The following is a 16,568-nucleotide window of genomic DNA, read 5'->3' on the forward strand; positions in this document are numbered from 1 at the left end:
TTATCATAATATAGATGATCTGAATCCTGTTGTATCTCTACATTGTTTCGCTATCTAAATGACTATAAATGAACTTTGTATAGATCCTCAAAAAGTTTCTCATTATACAATAGTTTATCATACTATTTGTTATAAATATAGATAAATGAAGACAGTTAAAAATCATAAGGGAAAATAACCTATAAAGCATAAAAGGAAAAGCTCATTGAAAAAGTTTAAAAATATTCACATAATGAAATATTTTATATACCGTATTTTACAGACTATAAGATGCACTTTTTTCTTCGAAAAATTGCCTCCAAAATCCAGGTGTGTCTTATAGTCCGTATCATCTTATAGGTATTTTTTTAAAAAAATTGCTTAAAAATTAAGGTGCGTCTTATAGTCCATGGCGTCTTATAGTCCGTAAAATACGGTAAATATAAGTAATCATAATTATTAATATAGATAGTTATTCTATAATTTCTTAACATTAAGTTTTTAAATCAATTGATAAATTAAATTTCATTTCATTTCATTAAAGAAATAGAATGATTACAAGAAACACAAAATTTATTTTTTAAAAAAAATACCAAAAAAATATTTAAATCAATAAATTTTGAATTAAAAAAAAAAAGTTGATTTTTGTTAAAATCCAATATTTGATCAAAAATGTTTTGATTACCTACCTACTGAAGAACTTGCTCCCACAAGTACATTTCCACCATTATCTATAAAGTCTGTTATGGCTTGGACATTTAATGATCCTCCAAATTCTGAAATTAAACGTAGATTACATATAATTTTTTAAAGCCTGTTGTTTGTAAATTTTATATATATATAAATTAATCTTATTCCATGTTTTATGTATTTATAGAAGATCTCAACCTAAAACATATTGTGGTTAATGTTACCCTAGGTGCCAAGATGGCGGCTCGTCTCTGATTCCAGCAAGGAAACAGTGGGACGCACGTTCTAACCTAACCTAACCTATTCTAATAAATTACCATAATTATTAGAATAAGTTAGGTTAGAACGTGCGTCCTACTGTTTCCTTGCTGAAATCAGAGACGACTGCCATCTTGGCACCTAAGGTAACATTAAACCCATATTTCAGACTACTGATTTTTTTTTTCAAATTGTCTACCCAAGACTGATAAAATAATATTTTTTTTGGATACAATAAATTCTTCAGTCATCAAAATAAATAAATTAGTTAATAACCAAAACAAAAACAAAATTTAATACAAAACAATAATTACAATAAAGAATAATCAGTATGTTTGCTGCTTCTTATCAACTAACTTTTTGATTCTCATTTCTAACATTACAATAAAATTTAAAGAGTAAAAAATAAAAATATATGTTTATCATTTTTAAAAAAATCTATTTACATCAATGCTTTTTATGAATTCACCAAACCATTTGGTTGGGATATAATTTTTCAGACTACTGATTCTTAAGAAATAATGTTTTGGTGACTTTTCATTTGTTATACATTTACATATTTTTAAAGTCATTTGAAAGAAAGAATAGGCAACTATCTCATCTCAAATTTTTATGTATAATTCTTAATATTTCAATATAATAGGAAAACTAGGAAAACATTATATACAAAAATCATTTTTGTGTTTATTTGAAGTTTATAACACTATAAAACAACTTAATTTTCGATTAAGTTGTTTTATTTATCTCCAATATCATCTTCATTGGATGCTTAAACCACATTAAAGAACAATGTTGTAACTAGTTTTTTGTGCACCTTGTGAAAGATTATATTTCTGGCTCCTGTTTTTTTTGGAAAAAATAAAATTAAAAACAAATAAGACAGAAACGGTAGGTTAATTTTCAATTTTAACCAAAAATGTTGCAGAATCAGCCTCAACAGCAGTGGAGGCCAAGTTTAAATTTGAAAATGAAAATAATAAACTGACACGCAATTATTTATTGTGACGTCATCACAATCATCACAATTTATTTAATTTAAAATATATGCTCTCCACCTCAAATTAGTACTGTTGTGCCTTGCCCCTATACATCATACTTTTCCATTAGCAATGCAATCATGCCAGTCATCTATCTAGCTCCTTTCAGGGGAAATTTTTGAATTGAAATAACATGACTTCCAATTTTCATTGGACACTCCTATGTAGTTAATTGGTGCCTCCTGCCCCTAAGCTTTCCATATCTGTTCTTGAATTTCACTTATCCAACACCATTCTCAAGATTAAAAAAAAAACCAGACATAAAAAGTGGCAATTTATAGATCTACAATTTTTTCAAATTGAAGCTGAATCATTTTTTGATACCCCATTTTGTCCTGAGCCCTGTGCCTGTGCACCCATTGCACCTACCTAGTTACAGGACTGTTAAACATCACATTCATATTGTGTTCCATATACAGTGATAATGATATTGTATCCTCAAAAGTACTAGCATATAAAGTTTACAATTAAACTGTATTTAAATTGATATTTATGTGGTGCCCGTCCCCCGCGCTAGCGACATGGTCAAGCCGAATGTCGTGTGCACCCATTCTGGCGCACGCGGGAAAAGACAAAGACGAAGACGAAGCTTAAGCGCATTCTTCTCCCCGAGGCAAAAAGACGACGACGGTAAGAGCAGGAAAGGAAGAAGCTACGACGTGTACGCCTCAAGACGATTTGTTAGTGTTTTTGTTTTGTAACGTCCTCTGTATTATATTAAAGTGTACATCCTTATGTGTTATAAGAAGTTCTTCGTGTTTTCTTAAACTGAGTTCTACATATGCTTCTTAACGCTCAGCTCAGCCATCCACAGACACCACATTTTCTCAGGAGTGGGATGCAAGTGACTGAAAGTGATCTAAGTGATTGTGGATTATCGAAATCATAGTGTTTGAAGATTATAAAATGATTCAGATAGTCCAAGGTTGACGTTGGCAAAAAGGAAGGTTTTATTTCAATGTCTAAGCTATTTGAGAGCAGCAGAGAAGGCGAGTAGGGAAGTGGACAAGAGTTTACATAAGGGTCGTAAGTTATGTCACCCGTCTGACACCTGGCCGAGGTTCACATACTTTTAGAGAGGAAGTGCAGGGTGACAGGAAATTCCACGAAACTTGCTACAAATAGTTGCTGCACTTTTAGATACAAAAACACTCATCTTGGAAGCAGAGTAAGGGGTACGTAGACTTTTATTTTTCAAAATGATCCTAAATGACATAAAAGAAATAAGCGTTGCATTGAAAAATTGCAAATTTGATAAAATTAAAATTCTCCATAAATTTATTTTTAATACCGACGGTGATCGCTCAAATCGAAAGAGAATAAGAAATTTTAGTGGATTCACGTTTGCTTTAGACAGTGACGATTTTAATAAGAAACTGAAAAGTATAGAAAGTGACTTTTCCCTGAATGAGCTGATCACGATTTCCAACATTCTAAACATATCTTTCGAGGGTAATAAGTCGGAAGTGGCGAAGAGAATTCTAGCCGATTTGTGTGTTTTGGAGTCCTTAGCCCAGCATGTCCGACTCGACGTTTTGTCCGGCTCTGAGTCTGAAGCCGATGAACCAAATGAAAAAAATGAAAGTGGAGGTGAACTTTCAATGCAGTGCGATATGGATAAAAATAAAAACAGTCTCGATTCCTTTATCCAATCTGAACAACGTAAAGCTGCCGCTAGTTCCATTCCCAATGGTGTTACCATTAATTATTTCGATATCGAAAGTACCATTTCTAAGTTTAATGCAGAATCACACGAGAATGTTATTCGTTGGATCAAACATTTTGAAAATATCTCTAAATTATTTAGTTTGTCTGAATTACAAAAATTCATTTTTGCAAAAAGATCCCTTGATGGTAACGCCTCTTTATTCGTAAGAACAGTTCCTGAGATTAATTCGTGGCAAAGACTAAAACAAGCCTTGATAGATGAATTCTCTTTTGAAATTAATTTGGCTAAGTTGCATGAGATTTTAAGTAAACGCACAATGCAAGACTCTGAGTCCGTTCAGGAATATTATTTAAAGATGAAAGAGTTGTGTAATTTCAGAAAAATAGATGATGGTGCTTTAATGCATTATGTGATTAAAGGGATTAACGATAAACACGAAAATAAAATTATTTTATATGGATGTAAAGACTTGTCAGAATTTAAAGAAAAACTTAAAGTTTATGAAGTAATAAAAGGTGATTCTGTTAAGGGCAAGGGTGTTTTCGACAGAGTGAAGCCTAGACATGATTCTTATAACAGAAATAATAATACTTTCGATAGAAATAAACCAAGGTATGAAAATTATAGATCTAATGCAAAATACGAAAATGCGAATAAAAATAATGTAAAGCAGAATGGTTATGTTGATAATCGTAGCAACAGAATTTGTTATAATTGTGGTTCGAGAAATCACATCTCCAAGTATTGTATTCATAAAGATAAAGGTTTAAAGTGTTTTCAGTGTGAAGCGTTTGGTCACAAGGCTTCTGAATGCCCAAAATCAAATTCAAAACCAGAACTTGCCACTTTAGGTATTGCTATAGAACCGAAATTGTTTAAAACGACAGTAATTGGTAACATGAGTATAAAGGCGGTGATGGACACTGGGAGTCAAGCAACATTACTTAGAAAATCTGTTTTCGATAAACTAGGATTTAGGAGGTTATTCCCAACAAATTCCACTTTAAATGGATTTGGAAAGTCAGTAGTTGACCCATTAGGCTGTTTTACAGAAAATATTCAAATTGATGATTTTGAGTGTTGTGCTGATGTGTGCATAGTAGCAAACAATGTAATGACTTGTGACGCCATCGTAGTCCTTAATGTTTTAATGCAGGGCGAGACAACTATTAATGAAAGTGGTATCATAATAAAAAATAAGACTCAATGTGTTAAGGAAATAAGCTGTTTGTCTATTTTGCCAATTGATTGAACTACAACGGGTAAAATCGACGTAAACATTGAACCAGACGTTCCTAATATTTTTAAAAGTAAGGTGCAACAATTGGTTTTGGATTATGTTCCACATAAAGTTGAGAGAACAAATGTAGAACTAAATATTTTGGTCAAAAATCAAGAACCGATATTTCATCAGCCGCGTAGATTGCCATTTTCCGAGAAAAGGATTGTTGAAACTCAAGTCGCCGAATGGTTAAAGCAAGGAATAATAGAGTCAAGTTCTTCAGAATATTGTAGTCCAGTGGTGGTCATAAAGAAAAAGGATGGAACCCCCGTGTATGCATAGATTACAGAAAATTGAACAAAATAATTGTAAAGGACAGGTTTCCCCTCCCACTAATTGAAGATATCTTAGACAGGCTACAGGGATCACAAATTTTTAGTACAATCGATCTCAAAAATGGATTTTTCCATGTCGATGTAAATAAAGATAGCAGGAAGTATACTGCATTCATGACACATGAAGGACAATATCAATTCCTTAAGGTTCCCTTTGGACTTTGCAACTCTCCCGCTGTGTTTCAAAGGTATATCAACACCATTTTTCGACCTTTGATTAATGATGGCATTGTATTACCTTATATGGACGACATCATCATTTTGTCTTCCTCGCTTGAAGAAGGAATCAAGCGACTCGAAAGAGTCTTAGAACTTGCCAGTGATTATGGACTAGAGATAAACTTTAAGAAATCTCATTTTTTAAAAAAGAGAATTGAATTTTTGGGTCACGTAGTAGAAGAAGGTAAAATTTTCCCATCTACTTTAAAAACTAGGGCTGTTCTCAATTTTCCGGAACCAACCAACTTGAAAAAAATTCAAAGCTTTTTAGGACTTAGTGGATACTTCAGGAAGTTCATTCCGAACTATTCCGTTATTGCTAAGCCGTTGAGTGACCTTTTGAAGAAAGACCGTCAGTTTAAATTCGGTGAAGAGGAGAGAAATTCCTTTGATCGACTTAAAACACTGTTAGCTGAGAAGCCAGTCTTGGGAATATATAATCCTAATTATGAAACCGAGCTACACACCGACGCAAGCTTAGAGGGGTATGGAGCAATTTTAATGCAAAAATCTCCAAATGATAATAAATTTCATCCTACCTATTTCATGAGTAGAAAGACAACAGACGCCGAAAAGAAATATTCGAGCTATGAACTCGAAGCTCTTGCTATAATAGAGGCTTTAAAGAAATTTCGTGTATATCTATTGGGAATTCCATTTAAAATAGTCACCGATTGTTCTGCATTTGAGAAGACTCTGGCGAAGAGAGATTTATCCACTCGCATAGCTCGTTGGGTTTTGATCCTACAAGAATTCAATTATGTTGTTGAGCATCGTTCCGGTACTAAGATGGCTCACGTCGACGCCCTTAGTAGATCTCCCGTAAATGTACTTTGTATTTCTGTCAACAATATTATACCAAAGTTAAAATCAGCCCAGGATAATGATAGCGAAATAAAAGCAATTAAAGAACTGTTAAAAATTTCTAAGTATGAAGATTATTGTGAGAGACAAGGAATCTTATATAAATTTGTGGACGGTAAAGAATTAGTCGTTGTACCTGAAAGTATGCAAACAGAGATTATAAGAGACGCTCATGAAAAGGGACATACAGGAATTAAATATACTGAGAAAAACATCGAAGAATATTATTTTATCCCCAAGCTTAGACAGAAAGTAGAGAAAATTGTAGCCAATTGTGTTCATTGTCTACTAGTGAATCGTAAGAAGGGAAAGAAGGAAGGACTTTTACACCCACTTCATAAAGAAGATATTCCATTAAAAACTTATCATATTGATCACCTCGGACCATTGGAAAGTACACATAAGAATTATAAGTACATTCTAGCAGTCATCGACTCATTTACCAAATTTGTGTGGATTTATCCTACGAAAACCACTACATCCGCTGAAACTATTGCGAAATTAGAGATACAAAAGGCTGCATTTGGGAACCCTTCTCAAATTATATCCGATAGAGGTACAGCATTTACCTCTAGTGAGTTCGCTGACTATTGTTCTAAAGAGAACATTAAGCATCATTTAATAACTACTGGCCTGCCTAGAGCAAACGGGCAAGTAGAACGTATAAATCAGACTATTATATCAATTCTTTCGAAGTTATCAATAAATAATCCAGCTCAGTGGTACAAGTATACAAATGAACTGCAGCGAGCGATTAATTCCACTTATCAGCGTAGCATAGACACTACACCTTTTGAACTACTTTTTGGAACGAGGATGAATGTGAATGGACTGGAAAAGCTCAGGGAAATGATCGAAGTTGAATTTCAAGCAAATTTTGAAGCTCAGAGAGAAGAACTTAGAAAGCACGCTAAGCAACAGATTTTTAAAATACAAGAGGAAAATAGGAAGACGTACAATTTAAGAAGAAAAGAATCTAGACCTTATCGAGTTAATGACTTGGTTGCCATCAAAAGAACTCAATTTGGACCGCAATTGAAACTAAAACCAAAGTATCTTGGACCCTACAGGATCGTGAAAGTTAAAGAAGGAAACACCTATGACGTAATGAAGGAAGGATGTCACGAAGGACCAAATGGCACGACAACGTGTTCCGAATTTTTGAAACCGTGGAATGCTATTCCAGAATGCTAATGAGAAGACGACAAACGACGTTTAAAGACGAAAGGGCTGCTTGAAGAAGACTTAATGAGCCTTAAGACGAAAGCTGCTTCTTATCCATTTTCCAAGAAGACGGACGTTTGACGGACTTAAAAGACGATCAACCTTAGAACTTTTACTTTTCAAAGACTTATATTTTTGTAGTTCTGTTTTCTTCGTTTTTCGTTTGTATTTTAGTGTCGCTGGAGGTCCAGAGAATCCAGGACCGAATGTGGTGCTCGTTACCCGCGCTAGCGACATGGTCAAGCCGAATGTCGTGTGCACCCATTCTGGCGCACGCGGGAAAAGACAAAGACAAGACGAAGCTTAAGCGCATTCTTCTCCCCCGAGGCAAAAAGACGACGACGGTAAGAGCAGGAAAGGAAGAAGCTACGACATGTACGCCTCAAGACGATTTGTTAGTGTTTTTGTGTTGTAACGTCCTCTGTATTATATTAAAGTGTACGTTCTTATGTGTTATAAGAAGTTCTTCATGTTTTCTTAAACTGAGTTCTACATATGCTTCTTAATGCTCAGCTCAGCCATCCACAGACACCACATTTATATAACATGATAAAACAATTTTTTGCTAAACAGTACTAAATCTTTGGTGTGTCATTATTATTCAGCATGGAACTACTAGTTGATCTCTTAATATACATTTATTGGTTTGCATAACTTTAACATTTTTAGCTGATGTTGTAAGATGCATTAATTAATTTATTATTTATTTATTTACAAATACTACAGGCAATGTCCTTATAGGCAAAATTTTCCAAAATAACATAAAATAACAAAACCCACTAAAAACAACAGATAAAATTAAAGAATTTTGCCACAATAATCAGGAGAAATATAGAATTATTTTACAAAACAGTTCAAATCTATGGAAATCAAAGTAAAGTTTATGTTTGATTATATTAGTAACTTTATGGTAATGACAAAAAATAATTTGGTGGAAACAGCAAGATGGAAAAGGGTACAGAAATGAAGGTAAACTATCTTGTATTGACTGAAGTAGTATGTAGATTGATGTAATGAGATGGGAGAAACTCATTGAAAAATTTGTGTGTAGAATTGATCAAAGCAATTGATATATTTAGATCAGTGGTTCCCAACCTTCTTTGACTTGCGTACCCTTGGTAGCCCATTTTCCCAGGTTTAGTTTCACAAGTTAGTCAAACAGTGGTGCCTTGGCCAAATAATTACACAGTGCTGTATAAATTACATGTAAAAAAGTTTTTTTTTAAATTGAAAAGCATTAGAGGAAGGACACAACAGAAATATAATTGTATTGACAAGACTATGGTCTTGTTTATAAAACTGTACTGCCGTTTTTATTACCAGCTTAGAGGTATGAAGGAGTACATGTCAAGAGTTGATATTTGGCACAGAGTATTAGGTGCCCAAATCATTTGTGCATAAAAAAATCCAGACTTGTAGGAAGTCAGAAGATCAAGAACCAAGTCAAAATAAAATACAAAATGGCGACCCTCTTCTACAAACAGGCACCTCGCCCCACCAAAGTCAGGTGGGGAGAGTACCACCCACAATCATTCTAGGAAGTGAACTCTGACCTTAGGACTGAACACAGTATTTACTTTGTTAAATAAAGTTTGGAAGTGCTTCAAATATGACGTTAAAACAGGGTTTTATGTCGTTACAAGTGGGTTTTTTAACATTAGTATAGTAAAATCGTGGGACCAATAAAAATTTGACGTGTAGGGCAGAGGGCGCCACTGCGTGACCTTTGCCCTCTGACCTCACTTTGCTCCCAAACTTCAATGAGGAGAGACAGCTTTTCACTTCACGTTAGTTAACCTTTCGAGTCGACAGCCGTGCCGATCTTGGATTTGTATTATATCTCGACACTATTGTAAATATTGCGTAATTGATTCAAATAAAGTAAATTATTTGCCTGGGTCATTTCTCAGTTAATTTTTACCGGCAGAACGAAAGACGTGGACGTCACAGAAAAGGTAGGACGTGCCATGTACAGATTTTAGCCATGCCGCTAAAGACGTTACATTAGGGTTGTCGTTATATCCGATGATGTTATAATCAGGTTAAACTGTATATTGTTTGTGAAAAATAAGAAAATAATTTTGGATGATACAATAGCCATGATTATTTTTTTCAAACACGGGAAATTTTCATTAGGCATTGACAAAAATTCAACCCGGGCCGACACACAACGGAAAGAAATTTTGACATGAATAGGTTAATTTCACCGAAAATGCATTGTGGACATGGCCGGCGAAGTTTGAATGATCACGCTCAAAACCAGCAATACCAAAGAAGATTGGAGAATGAGAACGAGACCCTTCTTGAGCAACAAAGTGATTCCGCTAGTAGTGAGTCTCAGAGACATAGTCTTGTCCCAAATATGGCTTTGCTGTTTTACTTGTTTTTATTTAAAACTAAGCATCAAGTGCAATGATATCACCAAAGATCTTGACACATAATCCGAATATTCTTATAGTACATCTGCCATTATTAATTTTTTTTGTGTACCCCTAAACCTTTAAGCACCTATCCCTAGAGGTATGCATAACCCCAATTGGGAATCACTGGTTTAGATAAATCTGGTAAGCCTAAGCAAGATCATGCAACGTCAGGAAAACCTGTGTAAGATAAGTGAGCAAGTTTGTTGAATAAAAGAAACATTTTACCTATTTGAGAATTGAGTTTCTTCATCAGATAGAGAGATGCTAAAGCCCAGACAGGTAAAGATCAATAAGAGACTGGATGTTGTAAAAAAGATAGACAACACATAATGTATTCTTATTTGAGATAGTCTTGAAATTATGCCAAAGCATGCCTTGACATATGGCTATTTTTTTAATTAAATTTTCTATATGTGTTTTAAACATAACTTTAGAGTGAAATGTAATCCCGAGATCCAAGACAGAATTGACTACCTGATTTTCTATATGTAAATTCATATTAGTACCAATTTTCACTAAATTATAAATCATTACTTTAGTTTATGTGCTATAACTAAAGTAATTAATTAAAAACTTAATTAGTAAATTCAAAGATCTTAAAGATTCCTTTAATTTAAGAATGTCAGATTAAAGAGTATACAGACAATGATTTGTAATTTTATCATCATCTGCATATGCATTAATAAGAGGAAGAAATTGTGGTAAGTAAATTATTTATATAGGCAATAAAAAATAAAGTACTAAGAACTGAATCTTGAAGTATTCCTATAAGAGGAGAAAACTATTGAAAAGAAGAAAAGTCAGAAGATGTTCAATGTATATGTATGCAAAAGTAAATAATTGTTGAGCCATCCCACAATTTTGCCATCAATGTCAAATTCAGTAGTTAGTTAGCTTTTCAATGATATAGAGTGTTACAGAGTCAAATGCTTTTGTTATGTCTATGTGAACAACATACATAGGGAGCATAGATTGGAATTTAAATAAGATAGTGCTTTGAATTTTCAGGAGGTTGCTAGTAGTTGAATGGTGGATAATATGGATTAATATATTATATAAAATTATTAATTCTTCAAGAATTATAATTTTGTATATTATTAAATTAATTTAAAACATTAAGAGTTAAAATGTATAATCAATTTAAGAAATTCTTATAAGTTATAATTAGAGAGATTTTCCTAAATTATTTAAAAAAAAAAAGATTAATAATAGACACATATTTTGCAACATGAGCTTGTAATTAAACATATCTTTAAATATTAACATGTATTCAAAAAATAAAATTTTGAAACAACAAAAAAACATACCTTCAACTGATGGTGAAAATATTATAAGATGTTGATATAAATATTCACCATATTTCATTAATGTCAAGCCAGGATCATCTGCAGTTTTGTACGTCAACTGGAAACCAAGATCTAGAAAAAAAATTGGTTCTATTTATAATAATCAAAGTAATATTCTGCTAAGTTTAGCTATATTGTATAAATCAAATGCATCTTTTCTAGTCAATTCCTATCATAATTAATTTAATCAATATTCTTCAAATTTGACTTTCATATAAAATATACATAAAATTCAATAAAACTTCTCTAACTCAAACATCTGTAATTAAAATTTTTCTTTAACTCGAAAAAACAAAGCATTTGGTAGGTCTCAATGGAATAGCATAGGGATTTAATGTCTCCAACTTGAATTTCTTACATCAAATTTTTTCTAAGTCAAAGCTTTTCATGGTCTCCTGATATTGATTTATGTTACTTTCAACTTCCCCCACTCAAATTTTAATTTTCTTTACAAATTTGAAACCATGTCCTCCTGTTTTCTTTGTTTCTTCAGCACAATGAAGTGCATTAATTAGACACAAGGCAGTGTTTTCCATTCTTTAGTTATTCATTGGTCAATATGGTGTTTTGGATTTCTGGTACTGCTCTTCAGTCAACCGTTACAAAATGTATGTTCAATTACAACATGGTATTAGCTTTATACAATTATCTATTTATCAAGAGACATACCTTTTTATTCTGTTGTGTATAGTTTCAAATACATCAGTTAATTTATATAATATTAAAACATATTTTCTTAAAAAGTGGGTGCATGTATGGTTATTGGCTTTTTCCTTTTCTTCATTCGACTGTTTACAAACTATATTTAGTTATAACATGATATTAAATTTATAAGATTACCTTTCAATAAATACACCTTTTTGATTTGTAGGATATTTAATATGTTTTAATATTATACAAATTAACTTATGTATTTGAAATTATAAACAACAGAATAAAAAAATTTGTCTCATGATAAATAGATAATTGTGTAAAACTAATACCACGTTGTAATTGAACATACATTTTTAACAGTTGACTGAAGAGCGGTACCAGAGACTCGAAATGTGTGTTGACCAATGAATAAATAAAGAATAAAAAAAAAAACTGCCTTGTGTCTAATTAATGCACTTCATCATGCTGAAGAAAAAAAAGTCCAACGAAAAAAATCAAATTTTAATATTTATTCTAACCAAAGTGATCCTAATTACTGATTTCCACAAAATTTTTAGACAATTGAATCTACTCTCCAACACCAATTTTCAGATACCGTTCCAGTCCAAAGAAAGAGAAGACCTCTCACTTTATCTCAACAAAATGTACAGTACCTCCAAAACTGTTTGATTCCTTTAGTTACATTGAACATTTTGCTAAAAGGCATTAAACAGGCTGTTTAAAACAAAACAAAAATATCAAAAATTCTCTATATAATGCAAGAGAGATAAAAATACAAATCTAATCAGCATTTTTTACTCTATTGTTCTCTAACTTGAATCATCTGTAACTAAAAGTTTTTTCCTATCCCTTGGAGCTTCAAGTTTGAGAAGTTTTACTCTTATTTAAAGTTTCTTTTAAATTTTAAATTATTATTCAGCATCATCTTTTATTTATAAGGTAGTAAATAGAGAAAAATTATGATAATGCATTTATTGCCTGTTTTGTGTTTAATCTTAAGCCTTAACATTTTAGGCCAGAGGCCAAATCTTGACATGCTACTGGACTTTCTGTATTTTGAAAGTAATTAATATGATTAAGTTACTTTGATTATTTGTTATATATCTTATTTTTATATACTTTGTTATTGTTTAATAATTTATACAGCATACATACAGTACATGTTTTGTTGTTATTTTATTAATGTTGTAGTTTATATAGATTATTAGTCTGTTTTTATTTTATTTATTTATTAACTTATACCATTTGACATGGCACAGAATAACCTGTATGGTTTTGTACCAATAACATAATCAATCAACCAACCTAAACATTTTAAATAATATTTTATGATTTCTAAGAAAGCCAATGTAGAAAGGTAAAATTTTCCTATTTTAATAATAGATTATACAAGTTTTCTTTAACTTTCTGAGAACAGAACTCTATTGCTTGACTTTTAGACATTTTACTTTTGTCACAGTTTTTGGAATATATTGTCTGAGAATTAGTGATCGATTTATTTATAGTAATTGTGACAAGATTGCTGTGTACTATTGACATCCTGCTAAAGTTGTAGGCCATTCCTGTATGAGAAAAAAATCAAGAAGAAAAACAGGTCTAGAAGCAATTTTTTCATAAAACATGGTCCTTTGAAACTTACTTCTTGTAGTATTGAATGATTTGCAAAACTTGATAAAAATTTAAAATCAGAAAATTATAACAGTATTTTTCCAGTAACTATCGACTTAGTTACAAGAAAGACATTTATGCTAGCTAGGTGCAGTGTTCAAAATACATGGTGTCCAAGCTTACAGATTTAGTAAAGAAAAATTTATAACTTGAATTTATTTGTATCAGATTGGAAGTCAATGTGTATTTTACGTAGACATCTGTGGCCATTTGTGAGAAATACCTTATTGTGGTACTAGAGTCACTAGAACAAGCACAGAATGGTAAAATACAATACATTAAAGAAGGTCTAGGTGATAGGCCACAGTGACTGGAATAAGTTATTTGGACATGTAGCAACTTATGTTAAGCCACAACTTCCTCCTGGCATCACCATTTAATAAGATGGGATCTTTCCCCTTTATTATTCAGATATTATAATTTCTGAATAGAGTTTCCTAGATTGTTCACTAGAAGAAAAACAATTTGCTTGACCTCCACATTTGCCAGTTCTTACCCATTGGACTTCTTGTGGGTTTTGTAAAGAACCAAATGTATTGCACATGTGCCTACATATTATATACAGTATATAACATCAGTTTTTAATGTGTGGCCATATCTTAATTAAGGTGTATAAGGAAAAATTTATATGAAGTCTCATTCCTGGACTTATGGTTCCTGTTTAGATTTGTATTCATTTAAGAATAACTCTAGACAGATACCAGTAATGCCAAATAGAGAAAATCTTGACATAACTGTTTATATTAATCTGTAGATTTGTTCCAATAATTTATTTTTATCAGCTGCATTTGATCTTTTAAGGCATTTTAGTCTGATGATGACTGTTTAACATGGGTGAAAACATTTGCCTTTGTATTTCCTGCTGGATTTTGGTTTTTCTTGTCGTGCTTAATTACATATATCTACTTTGCATCATTAAATTTTTCCAATACATTTATGATGGACAATTCATCCTATCTAAAGCTATTATACATTATACAGCAAGTCCTCACTTAACATTATCAACAGATTTTTGGAAATTGTGACATTAAGCAAAAGAACATAAAACAAATTTTACCACAGGCTAGATGACATAAACAAGATATAATTTGGTTATTATTATTATTATCATGTTTCCAATTTCCAGTACTTATTTTCCACCTCATAGAACCAATTTTGCTGTTTACAAAGACAATTCAACAAAAACAAATGAAAATGATTACAAATGTATTCGTATCTTTTCTCAATGACATTATAACAAAGTGACAGTTAAACAAAACAATGCTAAATGTGGATTTGCTGTATGTTGCTCCCAATGTATTTATTTTATTTTCACCTACGACGATAATTATCGGCAAAAAGAACTTTTTCAGTTATATGTAAAGTATTCACTTATTAACATTAAAATATATCAAATATAAAGATGGATTTGATCCTTTAATTTATTAGTTTTTAGTTCCTCCTTTTAATTTAAACATTCTTCAACAAAATGCATATTTATAACGAAATATGCATATATTCACGTATTTATCATTACATGAATTTTACATAATGTGTATATATTAATACATTATTTACATGCACAGCATTCATTACATTCAAAATTTACATATACAGTACATAAATAACACACACACAGTGGTGGATTACTCAATAGGCGCGTGTGCCCATCGCAGAAAGATAATACACCTCTAACACTTTAGTAAACGTTTAAAATGTATATTATAAAACAAAAAACTTGTTATTATTTAAGAATTTTATTTTTTAACAAAACTGCACATAGGGCCTCAAAGGAACATAATCTGCTATTGTCTACCAGAGTAAAAAAATGTGCGCATAGAATGCACACTGTAGGGTGTAGGGGTAGTGAAAATATTTAGAGAGGGCCTCAAAATTGAATTGCACTTGGGGCCTCTCAAGTGCTAAATCCGCCAGTGCATAAACACTAAACACACACACACACGTGTATAATTGTGTGTGTGTGTGTATTTATGTGCAGTATATGTAAATTATGAATGTAATGAATGCCGCGCATGTAATGTTATGTATTGTTATGTATATGATGTATTGTTTTTCTCATCTGAAATATGTATATTTGAGATGAGAAAAACATACGAGTTCTGCTGAAATCATAATTCAAATTGACAGAACAAATGCACAATAAGTAATACTGCAATTACTTTCATTTCACAGAATAATATTTGCTTAAATTATACTGTATTTAAAATTCCATCTCACCCTGCAAAGTTTTGAAGAAAATGGAATGGCTTTCTCTAATTGCAAGATTGTCCAATAAAACGAGGGTTTCTTTATCCGCCGACGCTAAAGTTACGTACGAAGATAAAATAACTAATAATAATTTTATTAAAGTTATCATTATAATGCCTTATTTAAACGCCTTTTCCTTCCTCGCACACACGTACACACACGACGCTTCACAGGCCGGTGTAGATCGCGCACGTGGCATTAGCCATGCAACGTCATCGTGTGAAATAATATAAAGAATTTATGAAGGAAATTATTTTATATTATTAATGATATTTAACTCATAAGCATTAATAATTAATAAAAATCGTCTATTATTTTATCTAAAATAATTATTATTATGATCCTTTTTTAAAACTTCCTGTGCTGTTTTTGTTCTGTGGGCATTGTTCTTTATTTATGCCCTTTACGGTACAGCCGGATGGCCGAGCGGTTAACATGGCTGCCTACCGCTCTGAGAGACCCGAGAAATCAAGACGGGTGAAAAAAATCCCAGGAATTTTTAGGGGGTGATCCGTCCGGATATGTCGGGCCCCGTCTCTCACCATCCGGCGCACCATTGTGGGCCTCACTGAACCCATAATGGGTTTGCTAAAAAGAGGCCTTCTTTGTTCCTATTGGGGGCAAAGAGTTTTAAAAAAGGCCTTCACTAATTCGGTCAGCTTATAATGGCCGA

The 16,568-nt window shown here is 32.2% G+C and overlaps 2 protein-coding genes across 2 annotated transcripts in view; one reads left to right on the top strand and one right to left on the bottom strand.

The window, feature by feature from the left end:
* Positions 1–16,086, bottom strand: part of Ost48 (dolichyl-diphosphooligosaccharide--protein glycosyltransferase non-catalytic subunit Ost48) — a 30,867-nt gene extending 14,781 nt beyond the window's left edge. Inside the window, exons 1-3 of the mRNA XM_067274302.1 lie at positions 15,866–16,086; positions 11,288–11,398; positions 669–755 (exon numbers count right to left, since the gene is read on the bottom strand). Of these exons, the coding sequence (XP_067130403.1) occupies positions 669–755; positions 11,288–11,398; positions 15,866–16,004 (337 nt within the window). The 5' untranslated portion in view covers positions 16,005–16,086. The remainder of the gene's footprint in view (positions 1–668; positions 756–11,287; positions 11,399–15,865) is intronic.
* LOC136978578 (limulus clotting factor C-like) overlaps positions 1–16,568 on the top strand; it is a 225,199-nt gene that overhangs the window by 13,447 nt on the left and 195,184 nt on the right. The window lies entirely within an intron of this gene.

Source organism: Centruroides vittatus, unplaced genomic scaffold (genome assembly GCF_030686945.1).
Source record: "Centruroides vittatus isolate TY-2023 unplaced genomic scaffold, ASM3068694v2 contig_546, whole genome shotgun sequence".
NCBI lineage: Eukaryota > Metazoa > Arthropoda > Arachnida > Scorpiones > Buthidae > Centruroides > Centruroides vittatus.